Source organism: Felis catus, chromosome E1 (genome assembly GCF_018350175.1).
Source record: "Felis catus isolate Fca126 chromosome E1, F.catus_Fca126_mat1.0, whole genome shotgun sequence".
In the NCBI taxonomy this organism is placed as follows: Eukaryota; Metazoa; Chordata; class Mammalia; order Carnivora; family Felidae; genus Felis; species Felis catus.
Window position 1 is genome coordinate 25,190,352 of NC_058381.1, and position 17,162 is coordinate 25,207,513.

General features: G+C 38.5%; 1 protein-coding gene and 1 long non-coding RNA gene across 3 annotated transcripts in view; one reads left to right on the forward strand and one right to left on the reverse strand.

The window, feature by feature from the left end:
* The window catches only part of USP32 (ubiquitin specific peptidase 32), a 242,241-nt gene that overhangs the window by 111,528 nt on the left and 113,551 nt on the right, over positions 1-17,162 (reverse strand). For both annotated transcript variants that reach the window (XM_003996605.6, XM_011289074.4), the window contains exons 3-5: positions 13,735-13,840; positions 9,214-9,332; positions 3,116-3,275 (exon numbers count right to left, since the gene is read on the reverse strand). In XM_003996605.6, coding sequence (XP_003996654.4) covers positions 3,116-3,275; positions 9,214-9,332; positions 13,735-13,840 — 385 coding nt within the window. The remainder of the gene's footprint in view (positions 1-3,115; positions 3,276-9,213; positions 9,333-13,734; positions 13,841-17,162) is intronic.
* LOC109494292 overlaps positions 1-17,162 on the forward strand; it is a 124,639-nt gene that overhangs the window by 47,898 nt on the left and 59,579 nt on the right. The window lies entirely within an intron of this gene.

Below are 17,162 nucleotides of genomic sequence, written 5' to 3' on the forward strand. Positions count from 1 at the left end.
CCTTATCCCCCTACCTTTGATGCCTCCTCTTAGTAACTTTCCCTCCAGTGACCACCTCATCCTGCTCCTTGGCCAGAACTCCCTACTTGTCCTTGTTATATTTAGAAGACCAATCTTTGTCTCCTACTGCAATACACCACTACAGAAGTCTTGGGTTGTCTTTCTTACCATTTTAACAAGCATCAGAGTAATTTTTTCTGTAACATGAGTCATTAGGGGCGCCAGGGTGGCTCAGTCAGTTAAATGTCTGACTTCAGTCCAGGTCATGATCTCATGGTTTGTGGGTTCAAGCCCTGCATCGGGCTCTGTGCTGACAGCTCAGAGCCTGTAGCCTTCTTCAGATTCTGTGTCTCCCTCTCTCTCTGCCTTCCCCTGCTCATGCTTTGTCTCCCTCTGTCTCTCAAAAATAAATAAACGTTGAAAAAAAATTAAAAAACAAAAACAAAAACAAAACCATGAGTCATTAAAAGAAAGCAGTCACACTCTTAGCATATACTAGCAGAAAAATAATTCACCACATAATCACAAATGAAAGTACGAGTTCAGCAAAATATCCGTAAGACTGACAATTTAAATATAAATCTAAGTTAAAATTTACAATGAGTATAAAAAGATTCCCTAATTTTTTATGCAAAACAATTTTTTTAAAGGCTTTCCTATCAAAAATAAAAACAAGAGCACTGAAAAGTAGTAGAATGAAGTCCATTGCCTATTCATGCCAGAATTTATCAGAACTTCTGGTAATAATGGAATGAAAATGGGCAGAAAAATAGCTGCTGTGTAATTAGTAGCCAGTCATAAGTTATACAAAGCAACAGATACAAGTAGCACTTAACATCCAGGCCCTCTATTCAGTTAATAAATACTTATTTTTTAAGGGCTTGGCACAGAAGGAGAAAAAGCAAAGAATATATAGATTCTATGATTTAAGAGAGATGACATGTACAAATAAATGGAATGCTATAAATAATTTCAGTAAGAGGTGGAAGTGATAAGTTCATCCAAGAAGGGTACAAAAAAGGTGTTACGAAAGATCAGAGGAATGAGAGATGATTTCTCACAGAAAGGCAAGAAAAAGTTTCCTGGAAACAAAGGGGCATGTGATTTAAGTCTTCAAAGATGACTAGGATTTATAGGGAGAAGTAAAGGGAAAGGCACTCCAGTGTTAAGAAGTAGCATAAGGAAAAGCCCAGTGTAGGTACTTTTCTGTACGCACAGAAAAGAATAAAGGTTAACATTTAAGGTCTATGCAGTGGTAACTTCAATGATGTCCCTCAAAAATCCATGGTCACCTGGAACCTCAGGATGTGACCTTATTTAGAAATAGTGTCTGTAGATATAATGAATTCAGCATCCTGAATTTAGTCTGGGCCATAAGTCCAATAACTGGTGTCCTCATAAGAAAAGGAAAGGACACAGAGAGATACAGAGAAGGCCACAGGAAGATGGAGGCAGACACCAAAGTTATGCTGCTATAAGCAAATCCTGGGGTCACCAGAAGCTGGATGAGGCAAGGGAGGATTTTTCCCCAGGGCCTTCAGAAGGAATATGAACTTGATTTCAGCTTCCAGAACTGTGAGAAAATAAATTTCTGTTATTTCAGTTTACAAATTGTGCTAATTCGTTACAGGAACTTTAGGAAACTAATACCACTAGGTTAAGGGCAATTAGTAGAGGGCTATTGTAAAATAGTATGTAATTGGTCTCTGCCCCTGGTTCCTCCTAATATTTAGTTGTGACCAAACTCTTGTTAACTTCCCGAGTGATAAGGGTTTCTGACACAGTAGCCCTAAATCCCTTGTAATTTCCTGGGTGATACCAGTACTTTGTTCTAATGCCTGAGGTGACTCTTAGTGGGCTTCTGGATAGAGGCTGGTCACCAGGAAGACCAAGCCATAATCAGAAACTTGGAACTTTCAGCCCTACTCCCTATTTGCTGGAGACAGGAAAGGAGCTAAAAACTGAGTAACTGATTATGCCTACATGACGAGGCCTCTATAAAAATCCCAAAGTATGGGCTTTAGCGAGCTTCTGGATTGATGAACATATCCATGTGCCAGAAGGACTGACACATCCCAGCTCCTGGGCTTGGGACCCTTCCAGACCTTGCCTCTGGTTGCTCATCTGTATGTTGTTTTTTTCTTTTTTACACAACCTTTATTATATATTAAGTCAATAAATATAAAATGTTTCCCTGAGGGGCGCCCGGGTGGCTCAGTCAGTTAAGTGTCCGACTTTAGTTCAGGTCATGATCTCACGGTTGGTGGGTTTGAGCCCTTCTTCGGACTTTGTGCTGATAGCTCAGAGCCTGGAGCCTGCTTCTGATTCTGTGTCTCCCTCTGTCTCTGTCCCTCCCCCACTCTCACTCTGTCTCTGTCTCTTGAAAATAAATGTTAAAAAAAATTTTTTTTTAATGTTTCCTTGAGTTTTTATAAGCTCTTTTACCAAATTATCAAACCCCAAGCATAGGTAACATCTAATTTAGAGCGGTTTGATCAGAAGCACTGGCAACAACCAGGATTTATGATTGGCCTCTTCTGTGGGTAGCAAAAAAATGGTCTTGTGAGACTGAGTCCTAAACCTGTGGGGTCTGTGTTAACCCCCCTGGGGGAGATAGCATGTCAGAAGTGAACCAAATTGCAGAAAACGCAATTGGTATCTACAGAGCATTGAGGAATAACTTTGTGTGGGGAAAAAAACCTACGTATTTGAAGTATAAAAGCATTCAGTGAGTACAGAAAAAAAAGTTTTCTTTTTCAGCTATGTACTCAATGCTCCAGCATTTTTTAAAAATGTTTATTTTGTGCACGTGTGCAAGACAGAGAAAGAGGGAGAGAGAGAGAGAATCCCAAGCAGGCTCTGCACTGTCAGCGCAGAGCCTGATGTGGGGCTCAATCCCACAAACCAAGAGATCATGACCCAAGCTGAAATCAAGAGTCCGCTGCTTAACCGACTGAGCCATGAAGGTGCCCCATAAAGCTCTAGCATTTCATTTTATTACACTCTGGAAGAAAAAAAACACTGACCAGTAAATTTCTCCTTAATAGGCATATTCTCATATTACTAGTCAACTGTATTAAAAGTGGACAGAAAACAATGAAATGCCGTTACTTACAATGTGTGACTCCAGCTAGAGTTTGGTAGAAAGTGGGAGTATCACTATCATCAGTGAGGGTCACATAAACACCTCCAGATAGTAGCCAACGAGAGAAGGTAAAAGCATCTTTGTTTAGAAGAAGCCAATTTCTAAATTTTTCATAGTTTACTTTTTCACCCTAAAATTAAAAGGAAAAAAAAAAACACATAGGCTTAGTCAAATTTTAAGGTATCTTACTTAAAACTGTACAATTTGAAATTTGAAATTTGTTAACATTTATCTTGCTAATATCTACAAAGAAAGGATTATCTAACACTACAGGGTGTATATTTGGAAATCAAACTGTTTTAAAAAATAATTGTATTTTCAGAACTTCCACTTGCATAAAATCTATGCAATTTAGTTGTAAATTACTTCATCAATTCATTAAAGCAGTGCATTGTTACTAATAACTCACATATTATTTTCTAAGGTATATCCTGAAATCAGTAAAGTGTATTTTTTCCTCTTTGTAAAAAAACAGTTTTATTGAGGTATTACTGGTATACAAAGATACTTAATATGTACAATTTGATGAGACTGGACATATGCAAAACCTATGATACTATCACCACATCAAGATGGTAAACATAGCCATCATTTCCCAAAGTTTCCTTGCATCTTTGTTTTTACTTGTTTGTTTGGTTGGCTGGTTTGTGGTAAGAACATTTAACATGAACTCTACCCTCTAAACAAATTTTAAGGTGCACAATAATGCATTATTAACTATGGGCATTATGTTATACAACAGATCTCTGTAATTCATTTAGCATGACAGAAACTTTATACCCATTGAACCGCCCCATTTTCCCCACCCTCTAAAAGTGTATTTTTTTTCTATATTTAATAAGGCCAATCTTTTACTTGCCTTATCCCTCTTCTTCAGCACCTTAAACTTTAAGAATGAGCATATTTTAATTAAATATGTATGGTATTAAAATGCTCTTTTAAATTTCATTGGCAAATTAAAAACAACTATCCAGGAGCCCTCTTCTAGAAGGCATCACTGAAAACATGTATTCACAAGTCAATTAGAATACAAAAAAAACAAGTAGATTGCTATTTCTTCGCTTTTTTTGTCAAGTATTTTGTCTTCTACATCTCTGGATTTAAAAAAAAAAAAAAAAAGTATCCCGGATGAGAAAGAACATGACATAGCTGTGCAAGTCAATTTCTTAATCTGGAAGACAGGAGGACCGAGGGTGAATGAGGGCCGGATGTTTCTGAGAAAAAGACAGAAGCAACCCACATGGAAATACAATGAAGAATGACATTCAGGAGCCTATCAGGTCTATTCCTGATAGAAATATTAAGGGATACAAATAATTCCTAACCTAAAAGAGATATGATAGAAATCATTTATACACCGTTTGGTAGCATCCTATTAAAATACAGCAATATGCTTAGCTTACTAGTTTCAGAACATTTAACAGTGCAATCAAAACATCTAGACAACATTGACAGTCTTGTTTTTCTCAATGGAAGAATATGGCATTCAGACTTGCTGCAGGGGTATGGGAGGACATTGCCAACATGTTGAGAGATTAGGGATCATACCCTTATTCTCTCTGTTCCCCATGTTTAGTTTAGAAAGAGGATTAGTAGTATAAATCCCATAAGCTCATGTACATTTTTATATATTAACATCTCTGACACTGGGATGAATTTTCAAACCAAGAGTATCCTTCAACTAAAACTGGCAGGTCTTTTCTCTCTTTATAATACATAAAGGTACATCTTATAATCAATGGGATTGTAGATGAAGCAAAACATGTAGCATCAATGGTTTCAGTGAGACTAAGATGTTATAAAATGTACCCTCATGTACAAGAAAGCAAAAAGTTGCTAATTATAATAGGCACTTCTACCACCTTCACATATCATTAATATTGAGTATTTACAATTCCCTAAGCACTGTTCTGAACATTCTTTTTTAAGATTTTGTTTTCAAGTAATCTCTCTACCCAATGTGGGGCTCAAACTCACAATCTCAAGATCAGGAGTTATAAGCTCCAATGACTGAGTCAGCCAAGCACCCCTAAACATTTCATATTAATTTAATCTTCAAAGCAACACTCTACTCTACCATCCCCATTTTACACATGGGAAAACTGAGGTTTCAAAAAGCTAAATAATCTAAGATCTAAGATAGAGTGGCAAAAATATGATTAAACCCGGGTAGTCCAAAGTTTCTGAGCCTCAGCTATGCACCACACTTCCTGGCTGACTTAGTGAAATATACAATAACCACTGAGATCCACCTGTCCATTCGGATCACTGCATAACTGGTAGCACCAAAATGCCATCTGTTAAACCTGACTTTTTATGTTTTCGAGTCATGGGTGTCTTCTAAAACAGAAAGCAAAGGCAAAGTTTCCTTTTATAAATTGTCACAATAGCAGTTTAGAAAAAAAAAAAATCCAGTAACATAAAAGGCAAATAAAAATAAACAGACTCCTAAAATTGACACATCTTTTAAGAACAATATGAATTTCCATCTTAAAAACTGACAACCAAAGAAAATATAAGAAAAGAACAATACAATTCCTATGTGGATTCCTTTATAACTTCATCTTTTAAGGCTAAAAAAAGCATAAGATAGAAAAAGTTGAGGGGCGCCTGGGTGGCTCAGTCAGTTAAACTTCCGACTTTGGTTCAGGTCACAATTTCACAAGGCCCATGTCAGGCTCTGTGCTGACAGCTCAGAGCCTGGAGCCTGCTTCGGATTCTATGTCTCCCTCTCTCTCTGCCCCTCCTCTGCTCACACTCTTTTTCTCTCTTTCTCTCAAAAATAAACGTTAAAAAACATTAAAAAGGAAAAAAAAAAGAAAAGGCTGAAACCTATTCCATGTCACTTAAATCTAGGTGCTAGGTCCACATCATTTAGTTAAAGTGCTTCTCTTTATAGTTTTGGTGGCTTTTTAGGATTGCAAAAAACAACACAAAACATTGTTATGGGAGGTCCAAATAAGTCTTTTCTAATATAAGTAGACTCATACTGAAACATGGTAACTTGAAAAGCAAGGGTTTGGATACAATCAGACACATTACTCAGAAATTACAGCACGTAATATATTAAATAGTTGAATCAGATAAAAATTAGCCCATTTACTGTGATTTTTTTGTTTGTTTTGTTTTGTTTTTAACCAACTATAAGTATCTAGTGGTTTAAATAGCCATCTACATGAGGGGCGCCTGGGTGGCGCAGTCGGTTAAGCGTCCGACTTCGGCCAGGTCACGATCTCGCGGTCCGGGAATTTGAGCCCCGTGTCAGGCTCTGGACTGATGGCTCAGAGCCTGGAGCCTGTTTCCGATTCTGTGTCCCCCTCTCTCTCTGCCCCTCCCCCGTTCGTGCTCTGTCTCTCTCTGTCCCAAAAATAAATAAACGTTGAAAAAAAAATTTTTTTAAATAGCCATCTACATGAGTATTCCAAAACCAGGGCCTCTCATTTCTTTGATCTTTCCTTTTCCAAAGATCTTGTCCTTCATACAACACTTAACTGCAGACTTAACTAACAAGTCTTATGATCTTATTATAATAACTGTTCCCTTCCCATTAAGTGCAATTTTAAGCATTCCACTTTCCCCCTTGACTACTTTCTCTTATGAGCAAACTTCTTTTGGTATCCTAACTCCAGTGAATTTTTTTAACTCCACAGGACCTCCACCAAGGACCTTCCTCTACATTGCCAATTCTAATGATCACTTCTCAGTGATCAAAAATCAACTCATTTGACCTTTCAGTTTATTTGATATAAACACTCTTTTTTATTAAAATATTTTCATCACTTGGCTTCCAGGACACCATTCTCTTTTGGTTCTCCTCACAGGCTATTCCTTAGGCTCCTGTTTTGAGTCTTCTTCATTTCATTAACCTTTCAACCCTGGAGTAAAGGACTCAGTCTTCCAATCTGTTTTCTATCTAAATTTACTCTAAGATGATCTCATCCTCAACTCTAAGCCAACAAATCCTATCCTCTGAATGCTAATTTATATATCAAAAAACATAGTTGGCATCAGTTTAATGTCTAAAATGATTCTCAAATTTAATTATGTCCTAAATCTCTCTTGATATCAAAACCCCAAACCTCCCCCAAGTAGTTTTAGCCATCTCAATTAATGGAAACTCCATTCACTTACTAAATCAAGTCAAACACTTTAGTCATCCTCTTCTCTGCCACAGCCCATAATCCATATAAGATCCTGTCAACTCTCCCTTCAAAATAAATGCAGAATCTGAAAACTTCTCACCACCTCACTGCTATATTATGATCTACATAATCATCACCTCTTACCTAGATTAGTCACAGATATCTTGTATGGACTCTGTTTAGCCTACCCTGTACGTAAGAGCCAAAATGATCATGTTTAAAAAAAGAAAAAACAAATCATGTATTTCTCTGCCCCAAACCCTCTAATTGGTTCCACCTCACTCAGGGTGAAAATCAAAGAACTCATACTGTCCTAGAGCCATATATAATCTCCCCACTTCATCTCACACCCTTCCCCAACCTCTGTAACTTCTATGAGTCTCTTAATCTAATCCAGCTCATTTGGCTCCTCTGTTGTTCCTTGGACATATCAAGCACACTCCAACTCCAGGCCTTTGCTGTATTCTCTTCTTAAAAAATGTTTTCCTCCAGATTTCTGCATAGTTTGATCTTTCTTCCTTTAAATTCTTGGTTCAAATGTCACTTTATGTGACAAGCCTTTCCCAACTACCCTATACAAAATACCAACACTCTGCCACCTCCTCCCCATCACCACCTATCCCCCTTATTCTACTTAATCTTTCCCTATAGCACTAATTATCATCTCATATATGTACCTGCTATTGTGCCTAAATTTTGGAGAACTGGGTAGCTAGCCACATTGAACTCCCATCAAAATGGGAATATGTACATAAAACTTAATAAGAAAACTATACATTCTCCAAGATGTACAGAGTATTAATGCATTTTACATCTGTGTGAAAAATTCAATTAATCAGGCCTGCAAAGATTAGGTTACTTTTTTTGGACAGGAAATGTTTGTTATTGGAGAGAAAAACCATAGCCTAGCTTGTCTTGAAGTACTGAAATACTATCACAGCAACTTGCAGTGCAGGAAGCCAATCCTTTTGCACCAAACACACAGAAATATGGAGTAAAATATAATACCATAACCACTACTAAAAACTGTACAGCCAAGTTGAAGGCAAGATACAGAAATCTCCAGGTGCTATCAACACAGAAGAAACTCAAAGCCAGAGTAGTGAAAAACTAAAGCTACAGAGTCCAAAGAGCTATGAAAACCAGATACATGCATATAGCTGGAGTACTGACAATCAAGGCCTTTACAGTTAGGAAGGTGACTAAACTAAAATGAATAAAACCCACAGCAGTGAGGGACTGACATATCTGTAAAACGCAAGTGGCTCAAACAGCCACCCATGAGGAATCATGCAGCATTGAGTGTGCTGCAGGAAAACATCAGAAAATTCTAAAAGGGTTTTTTTATTCTACCATCTTTAGGGCATTTCCCATATTAGCAGACCTGTGAAAAGGAAGAAAAAAAAAAGAATTTTCTCTGTTAAAGATAGACATTTTCTACTGTTTTTCTATAATGAAAATATATTATTTATGAAAAAAGAAGAAAACGGCAGGTTTTTCACACCCAAATATTTCACTATGCAAATCAGCTAAGTCAAGTAAGTGATAAAATAGACCTTGATGAGTGAGAGTCACAGAATGATTTAAGGCCAATGATACACTATAAGATGAAAAGCAGTGGCATGTATGATCACCAGTGAGTGTGTATGTATTGGTGTAAGAATGTGAGTGTGTTTTATTATCCCTTAAGTATAGACAGTTGTCTTTAAAGTAGAACTGGAAATTTTAAGATTCACAAATATAACAGTATTAAGTGTCATGGACCTTTGAGAATAGCACACAAATAATTGAAACATCAACCATTAAAAACAAAAATGTCAAGAATATGCTGCACATAAACATTTTTCATCATAGCTAAGCTCATTATATAACTAAGAGTTAATACTTTGTAACAGGTAGGGATGAAATGTAAATCTTTAAATATACCTCTGAGAAACACTTCCTGAGTGTATCTGGGACTTTACCATCCACCACATGGAGCATTCTTTCCATTTCTTCCCGTACAACATAGCTCCCAGATTCACTTGCAAAAAGACTAAAAATGTCTAGAAGAAAGAAAGAATAAATTAAACTTACCATAGATTAAATATACCCTGGCAGAAGTAGAGAGGGAAGAGAGAGGTAAATATTACTAAGTGATTACTAGTGCCAAGCACTTTATCAATATATCATTTAATTTATTCCTAAAAAAAAAAAAAAAAAGAAAACCAACAACGCAAATTAAAACAGCAATATGATATCTTTTCAAACACATCAAATTTGCAAAAATGTTTAGGTGTGACAATACAAAGTGATAGCAATAAATTGGGAGAAACAGGAACTACTGTACACTGTTAATGAGAGTATGAATTACTGCAACCACTTTAAAGAGTAACTTGCCAAAATCTGGCAAAAGTGATGTATGCTAGAAATTCAACTTCTTTTTTTAATTTAAAATTTTTCTTAATTTGAAAAGAGGGTGTGTGCGAGTGGGGGAGAGGGACAAAAGGAGCAAGAGAGAGAATCCCAAGCAGGCTCCACACTCAGCAAGGAGCCCGATACAGGCCTCGATCCAATGACCCTGGAATCATGACGTGAGCCGAAATCAAGAGTCATTCAATCAACTGAGCCACCCAAGCATCTCTAGAAATTCAACTTCTAAGCAGCTCAACTTCCACCATCAAGAAACTTTCATACGTGTGCACAAGAACAACAATGTTCACTGGAATATTATGTGTAATAGCAAAACTCAGAGGAAAAAAGATAAATATCTATCAATAAGAAAATAGGTAAACTGACATACACACACACAATGGAATACTACATAGCAGTTAGAATATAGGAACTAAGTGCTTCAAGATGGATAAATATCAAAAACATTCAGGGAAGGGATATCTGGGTAGCTCAGTGAGTTAAGCATCTGACTCTTGATTTCAGCTCAGGTCATATCTCATGGTTCCTAAAATTAAACTCCATGTCGGTGCTCAATCCCTGCTTGGGATTCTCTCTCTCTCCCTCTCTCTCTGACGCTCACGCACTCTCTCTCAACATAAATAAATAAACTTAAAAAAATATTCAGGGAAATATTTTTGGGATTGTAAAGCAAATTATAAAATAATCTGTATCACATACCATTTACTTAAAAAGTTTAGGGGGACCTGGGTGGGTCAGTTGGTTAAGCATCTGACTTGTGCTCAGGTCATGATCTCACGGTTTGTGAGCCTGCTTGAGATTCTCTCTCTCTGCCCCTTCCCCACTTGTGTTCTCTCTCCCTCTCTCAGAAGAAATAAATAAACTTTAAAAAAAAGTTTAAGAAGTTTAAAATCTGCAAAACAACTGAAGATACGTTTAAAGGTATATAAAATATCATAAAGGTAGAAACACCTGCATGAGGAACAAAAGATCACTATATTCATGAGAGTGGTTACAGTTGTAAAGGGAAGAGTGGGAATGAGACCATGGAGAAATACAGAGAGACAGCCTCACTTTGGATGTAATACTTTATTTCCTAAAAAATAAGATCCAGCACAAATATGACACAATGTTAAGAAATAATAAAGCAGGTGGATGTACATATTGTATGTATGTTTGAAATACTGTTGTTATGGATTGAACTGCATCTCCCAAAAAGATATGTTGAAACGCTAACCTCCAGGAACTTATGAATGGGACCTTATTTGGAAAGATAGAAGATAGAAAGATAGAGGAGACATTCCATCCCTTTGAAGGCCCAGGGGGTTTCACTGCTTGCCTTCCCACAACCCATGGAGGATTTCTTCAAGGGGGAGTATTTGCTGGAGTGCTCTGACTACCTGTTACGGGGTTGAACTGTGTCCCACCAAAAGATGGTAAAGTCCTAACCCCGGCATCCACAAATGTGACCTTATTTGGAACAGGGTCTTTGCAGATATAATCAAGTTAAAGTAAGGTCATTAGGGTGAGTCCTAATCCAATATGACTGATTATAAGAAGAGAAGACAAAACACAGAAGAAAACCATGTGAGGAGATAGGCAGAAATTAAGAGTGATGCACACACAAGCCAAGGACAGCAAGGACTACCAGCACCAGAAGTTAGAAAAAAGGAAGGATTCTTCCATATAGGTTTCAGAGGGAGCAGGGCCCTGCTAAGATCTTCAATTTGGACTTCTAGCTTCCACAACTACGAAATACGTTTTTGTTGTTTTAAAAGCCACTTAACAAAAGTTTGCAGTACTTTGTTATGGTAGCCCTAGGAACCTAATACAGTTGTATAATAAAAATAAAAAAAAAATTTAGGGGTGCCTAGGTGGCTCAGTTGAACGGCTGACTCTTGATTTTGGCTCAGGTCATGATCCCAGGGTTGTGGGGTTAAAGTCTAGTGTAAGGCTCTGCGCTGAGCCAGCTTAAGATATTCTCTCTCCTTTTCTCCCTGCTCCCCGCCCACCCCTCTTCCCCACTAGCACTCTCTCTCTAAAATAAAAAAAAGGAAGGAAGGGAGGGAGGAAGGGAGGGAGGGAGGGAGGGAGGAAGGAAGGAAGGAAGGAAGGAAGGAAGGACGGACTTTATTTATTTATTTATTTTTTTCGTTTATTTATTTTTATTTTTGGGACAGAGAGAGACAGAGCATGAACGGGGGAGGGGCAGAGAGAGAGGGAGACACAGAATTGGAAACAGGTTCCAGGCTCTGAGCCATCAGCCCAGAGCCTGACGCGGGGCTCGAACTCACGGACCGCGAGATCGTGACCTGGTTGAAGTCGGACGCTTAACCGACTGCACCACCCAGGCGCCCCGGAAGGACGGACTTTATATGTTTGTGTTTATGATGCCCCCAAATGTTATTTTTAATTACTGGCTGCATGGAGCCACAGTATCTGTTTGTTGGCAGAGGAATGCTAATTTGAAAAACCAGGATCACAGTTAAATTCCAAGTTGGTTCATGGATATGTTCAATATCTTAACTATGATAATGTGGGTATATATACGTCCCCAAACCTATCAAAGTCCACACTTTATATGTGTGCATTTTATTGCAAGTCAATTACACTTCAATAAAACTATAAAAAAAGAAATAGATTAAAAAGAACAGCCTAAATTTAGGATTAAGAGAGAAGATTCTGAGGGATTTAGGAGAAGCAGTCAGAAGGCAGGTTAGAAAGGGAAGAAGGTTGGGGCGCCTGGGTGTCTCAATCTGCTGGGCGTCCGACTTCGGCCTAGGTCAGGATCTTGCAATTTGTGGGTTCGAGCCCTGCGTTGGGCTCTGTGCTGACATCTCGGAGCCTGGAGCCTGCTTCCGATTCTGTGTCTCCCTCTCTCTCTCTCTCTCTGCTCCTCCCCCGCTCATGCTCTGTCTCTGTCTCTCAAAAATAAATAAATGTTAAAAAAAAGAAAAAAAGAAGAAAAAAAAAGAAAAGGAAGAAGGTAAATCTGGAGAACAAACAGAGGGTTATTGGAGGGATGTGGGAGGAGGATGGGCTAAATGGGTAAGTGGCATTAAGGAATCTACTCCTGAAATCATTGTTGCACTATATGCTAACTAACATGGATGTAAATTTAAACGATAAAAATAAATTAAAAAATAAAGAAAAGGAAGAAGGAAGAGAGAAAACCCAGCATCTGGTGGCCAAGGGTTAAAACCTAGGAATTTTCAAAGTAAATGTTTTCTTTACTTCTCCTGGGAAATTTTCAATAAAACTTTCACCCCAAAAAGAAACCCTACATTCATTAGTAGCTGCTCTCCATTTTCCTATTCCCTGCCAGCCTCTGGAAGTCACCAATCTACTGTGTCTATGCATCTGCCTAATCTGGACAATTCATATAAATGGAATTATATACCATGTGGCCTACACTTTGACTGGCATTTATCACTTTAACATAATATTTTCAGGTTCATCCATGTTGCAGCATTAGTACTTTATTCTTTTACTGTTGAGAAGTATTTTACCATATGGAGGTATCACATTTTGTTTATGTTGAATGCAACAGTTGATGGATAATAGGGTTGTATCCATCTTGCAACTACTGTGCACGGTGCTGCCATGAATACTCTTGTACATTTTTTTTTTTTTAATGAATACATGCTTTCAATTTTGGGGTGAACATACTGGAGTGGAATTGCTGGGGCATATGATAACTCCATGTTTAGCAGTTTGAGGAACTACCTAACAATCTTCCAAAGTGATGGTACCATTTTACACTCCCAGCAGCAATATATGAGGGTTTCAACTTTTCCACTGTTCACCAACTCTAATTATTACCTATCTTTCTTATTTTAGTCATCCTGGTAGGTATGAAGAAGTATCTCACTGTAACTTTAATATATATTTCCCTAATAAGTTTACATTGACCATTTTTTCAAGTGCTTATTAGCTACTTATGTATCTTCTTTGGAGAAATATCAACTCAAATGCTTTCACTGTCATCAGAATTTTCAGGTAAATTATTCCGCACACAAATGTAGTATTATCATTTTGAGATATTAAAGTACGTACATTTTGCCTTCTCTTCATCTCTGCCTCTTGTAAGAAGGACAAGTCCAACTATTAAGTTATTGAAGTGCAGTCCTTTGGATGTTCCACCAAAAGAACAGTATATCACCTAGGAGAAAATGATAAAGCCAACATTAGAGGTTTCAGTTGTTGAGGAATTTGAGGCTCATACCACCTTTACCAAATCTTGTCTCTATCTCCAAACAAGACTCTGGTAAACTTTAGTAAAATGATGTTATACATCTTGTTAGTGCACTCAGCCAAAAATACACTTTATCTATTCTACTATATATATATATCACTGGCTCACACACTAACTATTCTTTTTCTTTGGAATCCTTATCAAGGTCAAAGAAGATAAAGGTTCAATAGCCCCAATAATTTGGTAAGAATTTTGTGTAATTACAGAATTTCCTTCAACCTCTGTAAAACTTGCATACATTTTGATTTGAAAGATCGACATCTGGGGCCTCTGAGTGGTTCAGTTGGTTAAGCATCCGACTTCGGCTCAGGTCATGATCTCAAGATTTCTAGGTTCGTGGGTTCAAGCCCTGTGTTGGGCTTTGTGCTGACAGCTGAGAGTCTGGAGCCTGCTTCAGATTCTGTGTCTCCCTCTATCTCTGTCCCTTCCCCACTCATGCTCTGTCTCTGTGTCTCAAAAATGAATAAACATTAAAAAAAATTGAAAGACTGACACCCTCTGAATGTTTAAAAATGGAATGACAATCATATTACAATATATAAATACACCAAATTAACACCTTGTATACTTTAAATGTACACAATGTTATATGCCAAATATATTCAATTTTATAAAAGTAAAAAATACAGAAACCCCTCAAGATGTTTTATACCCTCTTAGAAAGGAGTATCCTAGTAATCAAAACTAAAGAAGAAAAGCTATGCATAAGAAAGGGACAGCAAAAACAATGACATAAATTCATTCAGTTAGTAATTCTTTATTGAGCGCCTAGGTGATATTGTGATATAATAAGAAATAAATATTTGGTCTTCCTCCAAGTTTCTGACACAAGAGCTTCTAAAACTCTTTGCTGAATGATATAGGTAAAAGAAGCATCTTTGGTTATTTACCCAATAAGTCCCTTTCATTCATATCTGAGTTTATGCTAATGAAATGACTCTTGGTAGGCCTTTACAAAGCTTCAGAATGTGAGCTGGTAGTCAGAGGAAAAGATGTGATTAGAGGGTTAGAATATTCAGCAGCACTTCCCAATCTCCAGGAAGGGAAGGGTGCTGGAGATTTATTTAATCACCAATAGCCAATAAATGGCCAGTGATTTAATCAGCCATGCCTGCATAATGGAACTTCCATTAAAAACCCCTAAACCAGGGGTTGGTGAAGACATCAAGGTGCTAGCAGAGGGGAACACCCAGAGATGGCAGGAAGTTCTGCATACCATCCCCCTCCCTGCCCACCTTCACCCCTTGCCCTTTGTGTCTCTTTCCATTTGGCTGTTACTAAGTTGCAGTCTTTAAAAAAATAAACTGGTAGGGGTGCCTGGGTGGCTCAGTTGGTTAAGCGTCCAACTTCAGCTCAGGTCATGATCTTGCGGTCTGTGAGTTCAAGCCCTGCATCAGGCTCTGTGCTGACGGCGCAGAGCCTGGAGCCTGCTTCAGATTCTGTCTCCATCTCTCTCTGCCCCTCCCCTGCTCACACTCTGTCTCTCTCTCTCTCAAAAAATAAATAAACGTTAAAAAAAAATTTTTTTTAAATAAATAGGTAATAATAAGAGGAGGGGCCAAGATGGCAGAACAGCATGGAAGGTTTTTTTTGTCTCTAGGACCTGAAATGCAGCCAGATCATCACTAAACCACCTTGCACACCTAGAAAACTGATTTGAGGACTAACACAACAATCTGCACGACCTGAACCACACAACTGGGCAGGTATCCAGAGTGGAGAGGCGAACTGGGAGAGAAAGAAGCCGCTGAGGACAGGGAGCTGTTTTTGCCTGGGGAGAAGAGGCATGTGAGGCAGGGGGTGGGGGAATACAGGAAAAGCACCCACCCCTGAAAGCAGCTGGAGAGAAAAAGGAACAGTGGAAACAGCCACAGGGACTAAACAAAAAAGGGAGAAAGGAGAGGGTTTAAATTCCATTAAGACTCTATAAACAGGTGGAGCGCAGAGTCTGAAACTCCACAGCTCAATACCTGGCAGAGCTCTGGTAGGAAGGGGAAATCCCTGGAGGCAGAGTGTGAGGTCTGAGGGGTCCGAGGGCCACACAGGGAGAGGTGGTTCCCCTACTGGGAGGACATTTGGTAGAGGCAGTGTGGCCTCCCCACAGGCAAAGGTCCCAGCAGATCCCTGAGAATGGCCACATTCACTGGTGTCAGAGCCAGGATGTTGAGGGTGAAGCCTGGTGCCAGATGTGTGCCGTGATTTGCCGTAATCCCTGAAATGCTGCTGCTACATGACTGCACAAACTTTTTTCTGGGAAGGGCTGGTGGCTGGCTGCAGTCTCTGGGCATCAGCAGTGGCACGGTCTCCCGAACGTTCCTGGGGGTGGCCAGCACCCAGCCATTGCTGAGAGAGACCCTCCCCCAGAGAATAAGTACAGAAATGAGGGGCTGGGAAACACGGCCCCATCTGAGATAAAACTCAGGAGGGAGGTGCCGCCGGGCAGCCAGATGCCTTGGTCACACACAGTGTAGAAACGGAGAATGGACAGAAGCCAGAGACAAAGAAGGGGTGCTTGACTGCTAGTAGGGAAGAGCACAGAGTTCTGATACTAGAGACTGGGTAGCTGGGTGACTCCATTTTCACCCCTCCCATGCATGCCCCTACACACCTACACCCACAACAATCTACCCCACTAAGCTAAGCAGCACCATCTAGTGGAGAATGGAGCCATTACACTAAGCCCTGCCCAAATGGGCCAACCGCACTCTTGAAGAACACAAGTCTCTCTGCCTGCTTAGTTTGCAGACTATAAAGTGCTTCATAGTTTGACTTCTAGGGGAAACCAGATGTAATTTCAATCATATTTGACTCTGTTTGTTAGTCCAACTATTTAATTTTTTTTCTTTTCTTATTCTTGAATACAGAAAGAGAAAAAATTTATTTTTATTTTCCATTTTTATTAAAAAAATTTTTAATTTTTTTCTACTATATTACTTTTTTGTAAATTTTTTATATTCTATCTTACTTCTATTTCATTTTATTCTATTTTATTGCATTCATTTTCTCAAATGTTTTCCTTTTTCTTTTCTTTCTTTCCTTTTCTTCTCTTTCTCCCTTTTCTCTAATCTATCAAGTTTCTTTCAACAATGAGACCAAAACACACCTACGACCCAGCATTCTTCATTTGATTTTGTTGTTCTTAATTGTTTAATTTTTTTTGTACTTTATTAATTCCTTTTCTTTCTTCAAAATGACAAAACAAAGAAATTCATCCCAAAAGAAAGAACAG